Source organism: Apium graveolens, chromosome 9, assembly GCF_009905375.1.
Source record: "Apium graveolens cultivar Ventura chromosome 9, ASM990537v1, whole genome shotgun sequence".
In the NCBI taxonomy this organism is placed as follows: Eukaryota; Viridiplantae; Streptophyta; class Magnoliopsida; order Apiales; family Apiaceae; genus Apium; species Apium graveolens.
In genome coordinates, this window is record NC_133655.1 from 72410356 (window position 1) to 72425211 (window position 14856).

Genomic DNA, 14856 nt, shown 5'->3' on the forward strand with positions numbered 1-14856 from the left:
AAGTCGACATTGATAATGTTGCCATTCATATCACATCAATACAAGTTTTTTCAGCAACAAATTATCTAATAGTTCGTATCTATATCAAAGAAAAAAATAAGTATTACCGACGGGGTTAGTATCTGACCAAGAAGCGCAGTGGCCTAGGGTAGCATCATCCCAAAAGACAATATTTAGTTTAAAATCTCTCTTCAATTAGAATTAATAATCTATAAGTTTTACAGGCTTGCTCGGAATTTGTCAATTTAGTTAAATGCTAGTTTTAAAATATCGAAGGGTGGTATCAACTATCAACAATGGCTAATCACTATATATAATATATAATTTGACAAATATTTGCTTACAGACAACTCTGTCTTTCCAGAAAATGTGGGTAATGATAATACAATATATGACATTAGGACTTCTCACAAAATTCTAACTATGGCCCTCTGTTGAAACCCTGAACATGCGGCAAGGGGGTAGTACAAAACCAGGGCTTCCTTTTATCCAAGAGATCAGATGATAGAAATGGAAGAGAGCTAAAATTGAGGGAGACCAAACCGGCCAATCTTCACGGGAACAATGTGCATATAGAATGAAAGCACCATCTAATTTGCTTCTAGTAGCCAACATCTCTATAATTAACATGATTACAATTTCCTTAAAAATTATAGATCAATGTCACATCTGGCAAATACCTGCATTCCTCAAACTGTTGCAACCATATCAACATCTGCATCCGTCTCTCCATCTACAACCTCAGGTTCTACCTCAGCATCAGCTTCTATCTGTCCCGCCTCTTGACCATCTGTGTCGGAGCTTTGTTTCTGTTGATCCTCTGGCGTTGGAGTTCCGCTTTGAGATATATTTCCAGTTGCAGTGTCAGTTTCCATTTGAGCTGCTGAGGCTTCAAGATCCCCTTTGCTTCCTTCACCTTCAATCTCACTTGCAGGGGTTGCATTCTTGTAGATAATAAAGCCATAGGAACAATATACAGCGAAGGAGATTTAAAAAAATGTAAATGACATGAAAGTAAAATTTACAACAAACATCAAAGAAATTGCAGAATACCACTACTAAAAGGACAAGTAGTAATTGCATTTCATGCCTGCAGTGTGATCTCCTCTTGTGGAAAGATCATAGACCTGCTATCTCTGAGAGGGAACACTTCTAGCATGGGTATTTGGCTAATCAAAATTTCTAATATTTTACACATTTACATGGAAACTTTTATGAGCCAAACACCTTCACAGCACAAGCTTTTTAAAGGTTTTGATTTGTGACATCAAGCAGTCCAGTCTTATGAAATGGCCAGCTTCAATCAGGATCTAATTGTTACAAACACCTTTTTGAAAGTGAGTTCACTCGTTAACTTGTAAAAGCATGAATTAAAGATTTATAAATTATGATCAATGTGAAGTCTATGCACATAATTCCTAATATTTATAATATGAATATGATGACTGCTTATACAATATTACAAAAACAATTCCTGTTTGTGCTAAAATCAATAAAGATAACTTTATTTGAAAAATTTGCATGTTGACTTAAGTTTGAAAGTTATAATGTTTTGGATGGTTTCAGTAATATTCAATTAAAGTTGAGAACATGAATCACCGTGTTTTATCTTGCTTTATTACTAAAAACACAACTTTTATATCTAACACCAATGAACCTTCCTGATATTTTAATCTTCGTAGTCACATTACTAGTCAGTTTTCTAAATTAAGAAAATAACATTCAAAAATAAAGAAATGGAACTACCAGGTCTTGCATGCTGACAGCTTGCAAGAAGAGTCCATCTCTATTTACTTTCTGTTTTCTCCAAGTGAAAACTCTATCAACAATCACTCCCTCATAACCATTCTCTCCCGCCAGTGTTTTCCTCTCCTAGACAGATGTACCTAACATCATGCTCCGCAAATTTTAGTTGAAGAAAAGAGGAAACAAATGAAGCAAAAAAATCTATGTTCCTCGAACTCGGCTAGAAGTGCCCGACATGGACACGTATCCAGTGTTCTAAAAATCGGTCTAGGCGGCGCTAGGCGGTGGTAAAACGCCCCGACTCGGGCCTAGACGATGATTTAGGCGTTTTTTTAAAAATCGGGTCAAAATCGGGATTAGGCGGGCTGGGCGGTCAAAAATCGGTCTTAGGCGGTCTAGGCGGGAAATAATTAAAAAACATTTTTTATGTTTTTATAATTTTAATTCATTAATTTCATAATTTCACATAATATCATGTCAATTTCTAATATAAAGTATTGGTAAGAAGTAACAAGTAATCTAATATATTTATTTTCTCACTTAAAATATAAAAATGACATATTATAATTAATTTAAAAGTGTGAATTAAAATATAGTTAATATTGTAAACTCAATAATTAGTACATAACGAATTTCAAATGTGTAGATATTGTTTGATACCATTCTAATTTCTTTTTTCAAATAAATATTTGATATATTGATCATTTTATAATTATAAAAATTAAAAATAATATTTATATTCTTCCGATTAATGTTCCGATTAATCAGTCCGATTAATCTCCGACTTGCCAATTAATCTTTCGAAGGTATCCTCACCGCCCTGGCACGCCTAGCGATTTCTGGAACACTGCACGTATCCAAGTATCAGACTCGACAACATTTTAAAAACTTTAAATGTTTTTGGCTTGAAATAAGTGTCCAAGTCCAAGTTTCGAGTGCCCGACACCGGTACTCGAAGGTAAAAGAAAATATTGAAGAAGATTTTCTCTTGCATCATTCCCGGTTTTTGTAGAACGGATTTTTTTTTTAAAACGGACAAGGAATTATTTTCATATTCCCTTTTTTTTTGAAATAATTTATTTGGGATTTTTTTTAAACGTTCTCATTTCTCCCCAATCTTTTCTTCTCTCCTTAAAATACTCGGGAGCACAACTTCAAGAGAAATTTTCAAAATTTCTTCCTCTTTCTTCATTCTCTCCACTTTGGAACTCAGGGGCACAGTGTAAATTCAAAACCTTCTATCCCCTGCCTTCGTCCCCAATCATATAGATTGTGGAACCCGCACCCCAGCCATCTGCAACTTCTAAAATCAGCTAATTCACCAACTTGGCTAACACCCTATATAACATTTAATACTTACCGCTTCACCTAGAGGATACCCCTCTTTTCTTGGTAACAAGAGGTCGAGGTTTGAAGCTTTTGAGGCATGTAAATATGTGAGTATTCATATATCTGTAATTGACCATCACAAAAAAAACCCAAGATAACTCACCCTAAATCTAGTTTTGGCATACCCTAATCAAAGCCATACCTTACAACTTTGACACCAAAATGACATCATAATTTAGACTGCTTGGCAGCATGCAAGAATTGGAATAACCTACTTTCTCTATAAAATCATTAATGAGAGGAAAATAAAGCAAGCAATAATATGGAAGCAAAAGCCCTCACGGATTCACTAAAGGAAAGTAAGATGTCCTTTTAAATATTTAACATCATGCGTGCAAGTTTAGCTCTACGACATCCTTACTGACAAAAGATTTTATATTATGTGTCTCTTGGTATGCACCTTGTATACTGTTTAGTTCGCTTTATGCAGCATGTACACAATGTACGAATCAATAAGTACCACTTAAACCATCTTCAATATGTTAATATCATATTATCAAAAAATACGAAACTGTCAAGGCTTAATGGAACAGGACATTACAATTGGAAGCTTTTATTTTGCTAATTATCCTACAAGTAACTGCATATCAGCTTTATATAACAAACTTGCAGAATCAATTTCAATTCAAGTGTAAATTTTTAATGTAAATTAACGTTCCAACCAGGAAGAATAATAGTGCAAGTTCTTTAGAGGCACCTGATTCTCTTCAACTTGATTTGCTGAACTTTTTGTTTCTTCCTTTTTGATGCGCTTAGACCTATCACTTGGTTTAGCTTGATATTTTGATCGTACTTCAGATGGCAGAAGATCTAGAGGCACAACACCTTCAATACCATATTCTGTGAACTGAAATAGTAGAGGAAAATTTATTAAACATACTGAGATAACAGTTAAATCCAGTAGTATATTGGAGATAAGTATAAGATAAACCGTACTTTAGAAAAACCTTCCAAGTCCTGTCTTGCTGAAAATCGAAGACCTTTCCAACAATAAACCTGCAACATGAGTTAAACAATGTGCTTGTTACATACAATTCACAGCCATGGCGATTGGTCATCTCATCTGCAACTTGTTTTCATACTGAAGAGCAAACAAGTTAAGAAAAGTTCACCAAAATAAAAGCATGAAAGAAACGCCATGGCCGGGAAAGTTAAAATGCTACAACACATTCTGTTTCTTAAAATAGAGAATTCTCATCTTAAAGGGTCAGAAAACCTTGACGATGAACATCAAGCACTACTGCAATTAACATTGCAACTCTGTGAAGCAAGCTTGACATTTATTCTATTAATTTATTTTTCATGTACATATCAAATTATTATGTGATTACTTTAAACTACAAGTATGACAATAAGAATAACTGAATAAATAAGAAGTAATTCAGACTAACCCGGTTATTTTTGTGGTGGTACTCTGCTTCTATTCCAGCTGCTTCGTCCATCTGTGATTTTCAGAAAGTAAATTGAAATGACTCGAACGATTACTAAGCTTCTGTCACAGTTGGTGCCTACGCTTCGGGAGTTTTCAAGATAATAAAATTTTAAAAACACATTGTACAACACACCCTTCTTCATTTCATTAAAATATTTATAAATTTCCAGAAGTAATTCAAGGAGTTTCTAATTTAGCATTGATATGATTCATTTGGGTTTCAAGATGTATAAGAATAGTCTACCAGGTACTACTCTGTGATAGTTGAAAACATGACGAGAATATGACTGGAACTTCCATTCAAATTAGAAAATGATTGTTAAAAGTTAATGTTGAATGACTCGAATCTTGAACTTATAGCCCAGTTGTGTCGAGCTCAGTTTGAAGGTAGTAGATAGTTGAATACTCACATCTTCAGCCAAGGGTTTCCAATACTCTGTGATATCAGGAGTGCGCACACGTTGTGAGTCAGTCAGTGCATCCTGAACATGAGAACATAGAGTACATCAAGGTACTAGAACAGAAAAAAATCTGAAGTGTCACGCACCAAGATGACTCTAAAGCAAATCTGTTATGTTCACATCATGGCACCAAAGTGTGCCCAGCATTGTGTACATTAGCGGCAATACTGCATCTAATGTTTTTTCATATGCATCTTCTATAGGTAATTAGCAGGAGATATCCAAACTTCATAGAGGTGATGTATTAATAATCCAGTATAACATTTGCTGGTGAATAAGGTACTCATTGAGGATATAAAGCTGTAAATATATGAAACTATAACCTTTTGGGTTAAGATATATTTACTCAAATGTCAATAAGAGAACAAGATAATAGCAATTTCTAAAAGAGCAACATACTAGTGAAATTAAATAGCCAACATAAGAAACACAAACAAAGCCAAATATATGTAATATAGGAACATAAACGAGTTCAATTCTAGAAAACAAGGAGACTACTGCGTGATACACACCCGATTATCTTCAGCCCACTTCCACAATTGAGAAAGTTGCTTGTTCCCAAGTCTCCACCTTGGCTTTCTGCAGGGAGAAAAGAAAATATAAAAAAGCAAAATATTTAAATAAAGATAGAACATATCCAATTTATAAAAAATAAGATGAACACCAACTGGAAAAAAAAAGGTTGTATAGTGTTTATAACTACTTTACTAGTCATAAAAAAAATTAACATCACATGCACCTTAAATTCTATAAACTCAAAATGGAATTACAAAAAGGGAGAGAATATATCTCTTGCAACCAACTAACATGCATACCGTTTTCTGGCTCCATCTTGAGCTGATTTTTTATCTATTGGTTGCTTTTCAAATGGAGGGCAACCATCACGTTTCCACCATACCTATATATTATTGTAAGTAATAACTGTAAAAGGCCACTAAAGAGCAACAATATAACTAGGGATTGGGATGGGAGATAAAACATATGTATACAAGAAAAGGAGAGAGATGCCCACCCAATTCCTTTCACGTTCAAGTATATGTTCAATACTGTGAAGAAATTCATTCCCCTTGGGTGGAGTCATCATAAGAAGCTTCTTCACCCGCTCCTCACAAGATTTTATTTCATCCTTCTGGAATCATTAACAGCAAAAAACTGTTACTTGCTAGAAAAATCAATAACATGTTTTTCTAATGGTCAAATCAAATTTCCTTTTCATTTCTCTACTTTCTCTTCACTTATATCTTCATAGGAAACAAAGATAAAACCTGAAACGGTAGTTAAAGAAGCTAACTTACCACTGTTTCAGAAAACAAATCTTTCTCGCTCTTCCCTGGAGCCTGCAAAAACAAAAAGACATTACTTAATATAAACGGGAAAATATAAGCAAAAATTTCACACAATCTATTAGCCTTTAAAAGTCTATTTCTTCTATAAGAACAATTATCTGCCAAAGACTTCTTTTAAAGTCCAGATGAATGTTGAGGATAGTATTGTTTACATCATTTCCCAATATGAATATTTATTTAATCAGAAACGATTTCAATATGAATATTTATTTAACCAGAAACAATTTTATGCATAACAAGAAACCACAGGTACCACTGAGATTTTAGTATAATCAATCTGCATGTTGTATGGCAGCCCAAAGGTATTAAAGAGTTTCCTTCGCAAATAGCATGTTGATCTTCTACCGAAACATGATTAAAATGAAAAAAGCACTTTCTCGGCTTAAAAATTGCAAGTTTGTCAATCCACCAATGGCCTAGGCCAAGGATTTTCAACAGAAAAATGGATCACAGGCTTGCATGAGAGTTAAATATAAAGTTCTAAATTCTAATTACCATGAAACGTCTCCATTCGGCATGCCTATTAGACAACTATCAATATGCAGGACTCGTACAAGTTATTAATATATAGATACGCAGACAAGCAATATAAAATAAAACACAGAGCTAATGCAAGGTGGGGTATAAAAGTATTACCTTCAGATAATCAAACAATATGAGGCACTGAACTAGAACGTGACGACGAAAGCTTGAATCTTTTAACTATGACGGAAAAGGAAATAAGTTGACAATTAAAAATGCATAGATCAAGGCAATATAGGATTTAATTATATCCATACAAAAGCAAATGAAAAATTAGTAACACTCCTCACCTCTAGGCCCATCAGTTTACTACTGGTAAGATATTTTATATTAAAGGTAGCCGCCTCATCCTCAAGGTTATTAGCATTACCCTCTTCATCACTCAATGGCTGAGCCTCAAAGGTATTCAGAACAACCTGATGAAAAGAGATGTGCTGATTTAAAACCAATATATGACCCACAATATCTGCAGTAAAGTACAGCTGCAATAAAAATACTGCACTTGAAACTCACTAGCTGAGAGAAGGGACTTACCATCAAAGAAGAATTAAATTTATGCCACTTGCTAGGAGCATGAATTAAGGAGGCAGGGTTCGAAAAATGTTCCTTCCATCAATAACAATAGACTAATTATAAACTTTCAACTTATGAAAGATCAAGCTAATAAAATTACTAATGCAACACTGCTTTTCCGATGGTAGAAAGAAGGAACATTACATTTGCAAAATCCAAAATATATTCCACATGTATTAAGGAATTAGCACAATAACTTTCACTAGAGTAGCTATATTATTCATGTACCTGTAAACCCCAAAATGTTTTGTAAAAATTGAAATCAATAGAAATACCTGAAAAACAAAGAGAAATAAGTACCACATATCAAAATCAGCACATAAAAATTCCGAGCACAAAGAGAACCAGACTGTCAACCAAAGCTAAGGACGTTGCAACTAAAGATTACCATCAGGAGTATCTTTCTCATACTTTGTCTCATTTGAAGTGTTGAAAACTCCCTTTATATTCACCGCTGAAAAAGCAATTGGCGACAGTGAATCATTTTTCTTTATGTGTGTGTGTGTGTGGGGGGGGGGGGGGTTAAAAAGAAGGGGGGGATAGGGAACTATTCTCACCTGAACGCTCCGACAATGGGAAGAAATGAGCAAGAAACATTATAATTCGTCCACAAAATACCACATCATTTGCCTGTAGATTAGATGTCGACAAATTAATAGAAGCCTATTAAAAATGCCATAATTGATAGAGGGAAGAGGGGGTGGGGCTTTGAAATGAAACGTTGGGAACTAGAATTGTAAGTTTAAGCAATTGGATTTTAAAATATACCATTTATGTAATATGTATCACAATGAGTGTCATATGCAACTATATTCACAGGAACCCGTCAACCATTGGAACAATCAAAAGCAAAGTACTTGGCCTAATTTCCACTTTCTGTGTTGTAAATTGTGATCATATCAAGAGCTTTCATTTTCCTGAAGCCCTAAAGTACATATTGTAATGTCAAGCTTCAGATTTGCAAATTAATGAAAATATCCTAATTTAATTGATGTCTTTTAAAGTTAACGAAGGCACATATTGAATAGCTTCCTGATTCCTGAAGGTTTAAACTGCGTTCTGTTTCACATCACTCTCCAATTTCTATTAGAAGTAGTGGAACACACACACAAGCGCACACATAACATTCTTTGGATGAAAGTTAAATACATGGTTGTTACTTAGCTCGACTAGTCGCGACTAGTCGAGCAGTCGGTTGGCAAAGGTCGACTTATAAGCTCGACTGGGTATTTGTAGCTCTTTCGGGCGACTGGGTGTCGACTAGTCGGGACTCGGGGCGACTAGGAGACCTAGTTGTTCGACTGGGTTATAATTTTTTTAGAAAAAAGCAGCCCAGATGCGATAAAAAAAGCCCATTTAATTAACTTAATATTCTTAAAACAAAAGCCCAATATGATTCCATTCGTCTCCATCGTCTTTAGCGCCTCCTGTCCAGCCGAAGATTAAGGTATACATCGTCTCAATTTTTCATCCTTATCCTCTTGCATGTATATATACACTCATATACATTTACACACACACACACACACACTTATATATACAAATAATACACAAGATACAATATATAAACACACACACGAACATGTATATAGATACAGTTACATACACACAAACATGTATATATACACACTTGCACAGTATACACACTTACACAGTACACACTTACAAACAATGGTTGTTCTTACTTATTTATGCACTTACACTTGTTTATTATTGTGGCAGATGGCTAATATTTAGAGAAAAAGGAGAAAACGGTTTCTTAGAAGTTAGAACATGCATATATTATATACTTATTTATCTATATCTTTTTATTTTAATAATTTTATACCTTGTCGACTAGTCATGACTCGACTTGTCGGACACCCCGGTCAACTCGACTCGACTCACCGACGTAACAACCACGGTAAAATATTAGCAAAATCGTCTAAGATGAGTTGGTTGACATAACAGAGTACTTGCCAATTTATTGGACAGAGCAGGTACCAAATAAGAATATAAAGCAACAACCCATCAAAAGATTGAGAAAGATAACTTCTCTTGTTGCATTGGGTTTAAGAAGTCCTTGCACAGGAAGGCTCTATATTTATTCTGCTTCAGTTAAATTACATATGATAAAGCTTAAACAGAGCTTCTGATTTGACATCCTAGGTGCATTCAACCAATCTCCTAAAAATATAAAATCATTCCCAAAACACATGACAAGAAAAAACCTTTACAAAATAACGTTAAACCCTTAATTTGCTCAAGACAGTTCGATTAGGTGAAGGAGCCTTCAAGTAACTAAATGTCATCTTCTCGTGAATTTATTGAGATAAATATAAGAGAACATAAATGCAATTATACCTTCGACAGTCGGCGAAGAAGTTGATTGCATGTTCTCAACATAACAAGTTTACCCCGAGCAAAAAGTTCTGGCTAAATTAGTAGCAACCATATAAAAAAGACAATATTAAATACATTTACGATTGTTATAATTAATGAACCAATTATAGTGAAATTAGTATATTTGAGCAGAAGATTTATACAGACCTTCCCCAGTATGTCTTGTTTACTCTCTATATAGCCAAATACATCTTTGCAATTTCTCATTGTAGACATCTCTGTCAAATCTTCCAGTAGCTGGAATATCATACCACCCTCAATGTGCTCTTTCTCACAAAGATATAGCACAATGTCTGTCACAAGGGCAAGAGAAAATGAGTGAGACTAGTTGTGTGCATATGAAGGAATGTGTAACAGAATGAACGGATTGGAGAGAACGAGTGACTAATATGTTCAATAGGAATCTTAATAATAGGTGTAATTAATTGGAAAATTTTCACACCCCCCCCCCCCCTGTGTAAGATTATATAAGATTATATCTTAAAGAATGAATAATTAGGGCCGAACCAACTTCTGGAAATTGAGTGCAAGGAAAAAAGGCTTCAAATTCCATAAATTAATCATGAAAGAGAAAGACGATTGATTAAGTGATTAACAGTATAACTGCAATGAATGAGGAGTGGTAAAATGATGCTCAACTATAAAAGATTCCAATTTGAATAACTAATGAAGATTGCAAGTCCACAATATTCCTTTCATATTTGTAAATAATTAGGCTTCATAGATTTGTAGTGCTAGTGTTGTGTAAGCCAAACATAAGGTAATATTCGCATGTGAACGACACATAATAATGTGTCTATGCTAATGACAACTCACCTTTATTTAGTAGCCGTGCCTACTTGACTGAATATATTTAGGGCTCAGATTTATAATGTGTGAAGTATTTCGAAGTAATTAACCAGTCTGATATATAATGTTAGAAAGCTCTATAGCCTATAAAGCTATCCCACCAGTTGCAATTAGGAAGACATAACACATAAGTACCTTACATGAAACTTTAAAACAAAATTACATGGACACTACTTGAGATATTCAAGACTATCTGAGACGTGTACACACCAAGAATTCGTGGAATTTGGCCCTCCGAGGATGCCTCATCAGAAATTGATTGACCATACTGCATAATATTCTCCCCCGTCTGAACTGCAGACGACTGTTGCAAGACATAGATCATTATAGTGTACAGATAGATGACAAAAGACCGGACAAAATCACTGAAATTCACGCAAACTAGTTGAAAATATTCTTAAATAAGTTCTTGAAGAAAAATTCTTCACATCATTACATATAAATTTTTCTAATTTAATAGATACGGCTGTACTAATTCGTGAATCCATAATTGAGAAAAAAATGGATTGCTTTACATTAATTGAAATACATCAACCAACGCTTACCACCAGTTCCTGAAGCAGTGTCCGTAAAATATTCTCCAATAACTGATTTTCATCTTGGACTAGCTTTGTTTGCCTCTGCAGAGAATATAATAAATTAAAAATATGCAGCAAGAAAGATAACACGAACGCAGTGTATTTCACTAGTTAAAACAAAAAACACAATGCATTCATGGATCTTCATCATCATTGTAAACTATACATAATAATTTGTACTCCAAAAATAAACACATGGACAAAATCATAAATTAATAGTAAACTGAACACTGAATCGCGAAATTATGGAAGCGAGGATACATTATTTAGAAAAGAGTGTAACCTGAGGTTTAATAGCGTCCTGAACTAATTGAAGTGCGAAATCTTGAGGAGAACCTGGTTCCAATATTGCGTTCCTGAATAAATCCTAATTACATATATTTATTAATACACACAAAAACAATTAGACAAATCGAAATTAATAGCAATATTACAAATTTAGTGAAATATATAAACTACTTGGAAGCTCCGGTGAGTGTGTGTGTGATGGAGGAGGAAATTACCATTGAAGAGGGGTGCTTCAGGAGAGTTGTGAAACAGAAACAAGTAGTAGTAGTAGTGCTTTGATTTGGTTCGGGTCCGGGTCGGGGTCGGGGTGTGGAGGTGTTTGTGTAGATATCCAGTTGGGCCCAATTTATCCTTTACAATATTCGGCTTATTTAGATGGTCGTATATGGGGTTCATGTTTTGTTGGACATAAAAGTGGCCCAAAAGAATTTTTCATTCTGTACATGGATGGTATCCCCGTTGTGAGATTTGAGTTTTGCCTTATTTTACCAAAACTACTATTTGTTTATTACAAAACCGGTCGCGCTTTGCACCAGCCTTCTAAAAAAATATTTTATTTTATTTTTCTTTTTATATTTCTTACATGATCTTGTTCAGTCTGAAATTATGAATAATAAATAAATATTATCAATGAAAAAAATGAAAACGTAAAAAACTTATTAAGAATAGATTAAGAACTTGTTAAAGTGGAATTAATTATGTATCCAATTAAAAGTCGTCGACTTCTTCGCCGTCGACTTCTTCGCCGGACACTCGCTTCTTTCGCCAGAAATTAATCGTCTTGTAGTTGATCGTCGACATCAACATTTTCGGTGATGAGTGTCCGGTGGAGAACTTTCGAAAAGTTCGAGAAACTTGTTTTGTTAGCAAGGACCAGAGAGATGTCACGGAGCCACGGACGACGATGGCTAATTGGTTTTCAGGTGCGATGGCGCCGCCGCGGCGATGCTGTGGTGTTGTTCACAACATTTTCACTACACCATATATGGCCTTTACCAACACTTTTTTTTGGTGTTACAAGCAAAAATATTACCTTAAATCACTAAACTTCGATATTAGGTAACATATTTTTTTAAAGTTACAGTAGAGGTTTTTCGATGTTGCCATAGACATGACAAAATTTCTATTGTAACACAACATGAAGTTTTACCATTGATATTAAAATAATTATTACCATAGAGCTAAAAAAATTAGGCGGTACTTCAAATTTTTACAAAATATTGGGCGGCCAAAGAGTAAAAATAACCCGCTCATCTTATTTTGTCAAATCTAAAATAAAGAAAAACAGAAATCACTCCCAAATCCTCTCATTTGAACAGAATCTCAAACCCTCTCAAAACATAAAACAATCCCACAGTCTTGAACAAAATGCTTAAAATCGAGCTTGGAGTTCAGTTAGGTTCCAATAATTAGTGCCTTGGAGTAAATAAGGGTTCTATAATTAGGGACTCAGAGTGAATTAGGGTTATAAAATTTTGGGCTTACTTCTCAGTCGGGTTCAGAGCTTGTAATTACAATTTGTAGCAGTCACTTTCTTCTCAGTCGGGTTCTTTCATTTGACATATATTTATATCTCTGTGTGTATATATTCTTAGTACAATTATGTGATTTTTTTGAATTAGGGTTGAAACTGTAGGTTACCGGTGGAATTAAGTGGAGGAAATGAAATTGAGTCTTTGATACGTTTTCACTCCGGGACCGCTTCAGCATTGCTCACCTCTATGTTATCTTACACATTATAAGTAAATCTTAAAGTGAGTTCCAAATGTGAAGTGAAAAGGGGTTAGTTGTGTCTTGAAAGTTACTGTGTGTGTTTATTACTGTCAGTTTTATTAAAGAAACTATTTGTTAGTCCCTAACAATGCAACAAGAATTACAGAAGGGGGGTTGAATGGAATTATTGAACCCTTTTTCACAAATTATAAAATGTTCTATCTTAATAATATATAAGTGTTTGATTTGTAAAGTGCGGAATAATAACTTGGAATGAATCAAAACACAAGTAATTAAAATTACAAGTCTTTAAAAACTTTCTGGTGGATTTGAATGTATCCATCAGAGATATATATTATATCAAGAGAACTCTGTGTAGCAAGATTTGCTCACAGCTGCTTACAAATATGAACAACTAAGAGTAATTTAGCATACATAACTCACTTACCAACCTTGAAAAGGTGGATTCATCCAGTAGCTTGGTAAATATATCTGCAAGCTGCTTTTCACTTGGAAAAAAATGTAGTTCCACAGTACCATTCATTATGTTAGTCCCTTAACAATTCAACAAGAATTACAGAAAGGGGGTTGAATGGAATTCTTGGAACTTTTTCTTAAATAAAATTGTTCTAACTTAAATAAATATATCAGTATGAATTGATTTGCAGAGTGCAGAATAATAACTTCAAATGAATCAAAACACAAGTAATTAAAAACACAAGTCTTTAAAAACTTTCTGGTGGATTTGAATGTATCCACCAGAGATATATAATATATATCGAGAGAACTCTGTGTAGCAAAAAGCTCACAGCTGCTTACAAATGTTAAACAACTAAGAGTACAGACAAATGCTAAGAATAAAGCTTACAAATATTTCTCTCTTGGTTGCTTAGTTAGTTATTCTTTTTGCTGCTTTTTGGTTTATATATCACCAAGATTACAAAGTAATAAGACAAGATAATAAAACAAAACCTATCAAGTCTAATACTATGTTGCTTCATTACTCTATTCTAGCATCTTTGAATATCTTTATAATAGCATGGAAATGGCAATGCTTCTTCGTTCTTTAAAACCCAGTTGAATAGGCTTCCACATTCCTTTTGCATACACTCAACACATATGACTGTGTTGTCACTGCAACTGATATTTGAATTGATTATCCATCGGGTACATGATCATCCGTCGGGTTGCCTAGTTGATCATCCGTCGAGTGGCATTGTTGTTTATCCGTCAGGTAGCAATCTGGCACTTGACTTCATTTCATTTATACGGAATTACAAGACATCATCTATGTACAATTAATCAACCTATTCTGTATATCTAATTAAAGTCAACATGACTTGAGTGCTACTACAGAATCTAAACAAAGTGTATGCAGAAATGTGCTACAGACTCATTATTACTTAAGCTACTCACTCGATGGATAATTGATCATCATCCGTCGGGACTATACTGAGTCATCCGTCGGGACTATATTCCTTATCCGTCGAGTGCTACATTTTTCACTAAGTAAAATCTACTAAGGTGTTTTGTTAATAAAATTATCAAGTCACAACATATCCACAACAATTTCCCCT

General features: G+C 34.3%; 1 protein-coding gene across 2 annotated transcripts; it reads right to left on the bottom strand.

The window, feature by feature from the left end:
- Positions 1–283: 283 nt before the first annotated feature.
- On the bottom strand, positions 284–11917 carry LOC141683488 (THO complex subunit 1). 2 transcript variants are annotated; one of them, XR_012560315.1, is made up of 22 exons: positions 11782–11917; positions 11562–11645; positions 11246–11320; positions 10911–11004; positions 9999–10144; positions 9813–9884; positions 8027–8099; positions 7858–7923; positions 7698–7744; positions 7431–7502; positions 7187–7312; positions 7011–7076; positions 6324–6365; positions 6041–6157; positions 5844–5926; positions 5541–5607; positions 4978–5049; positions 4527–4577; positions 4072–4131; positions 3833–3982; positions 1747–1886; positions 805–944 (listed from the first exon to the last, which is right to left on the bottom strand). XR_012560315.1 is itself a non-coding variant. In XM_074488226.1 (21 exons), exons 1-21 carry the CDS (start codon positions 11782–11784, stop codon positions 690–692), a joined length of 1821 nt encoding a protein of 606 aa, XP_074344327.1. In that variant the 5' UTR covers positions 11785–11917; the 3' UTR covers positions 284–689. The 2 variants fall into 2 exon arrangements, 1 of the variants encoding a protein (XP_074344327.1); XM_074488226.1 differs by lacking the exon at positions 1747–1886 and having other exon boundaries at positions 284–944.
- Positions 11918–14856: the final 2939 nt, after the last annotated feature.

Excerpts from the sequence above, each read along its gene's own strand:
- LOC141683488 (XM_074488226.1), bottom strand. Across the intron at positions 10,145-10,910 it reads CCAAATTCCACGAATTCTTG|ACATTGTGCTATATCTTTGT; the intron begins GTGTGTACACGT and ends CCCTTGTGACAG. Across the intron at positions 3,983-4,071 it reads ACTTGGAAGGTTTTTCTAAA|TTCACAGAATATGGTATTGA; the intron begins GTACGGTTTATC and ends CTACTATTTCAG.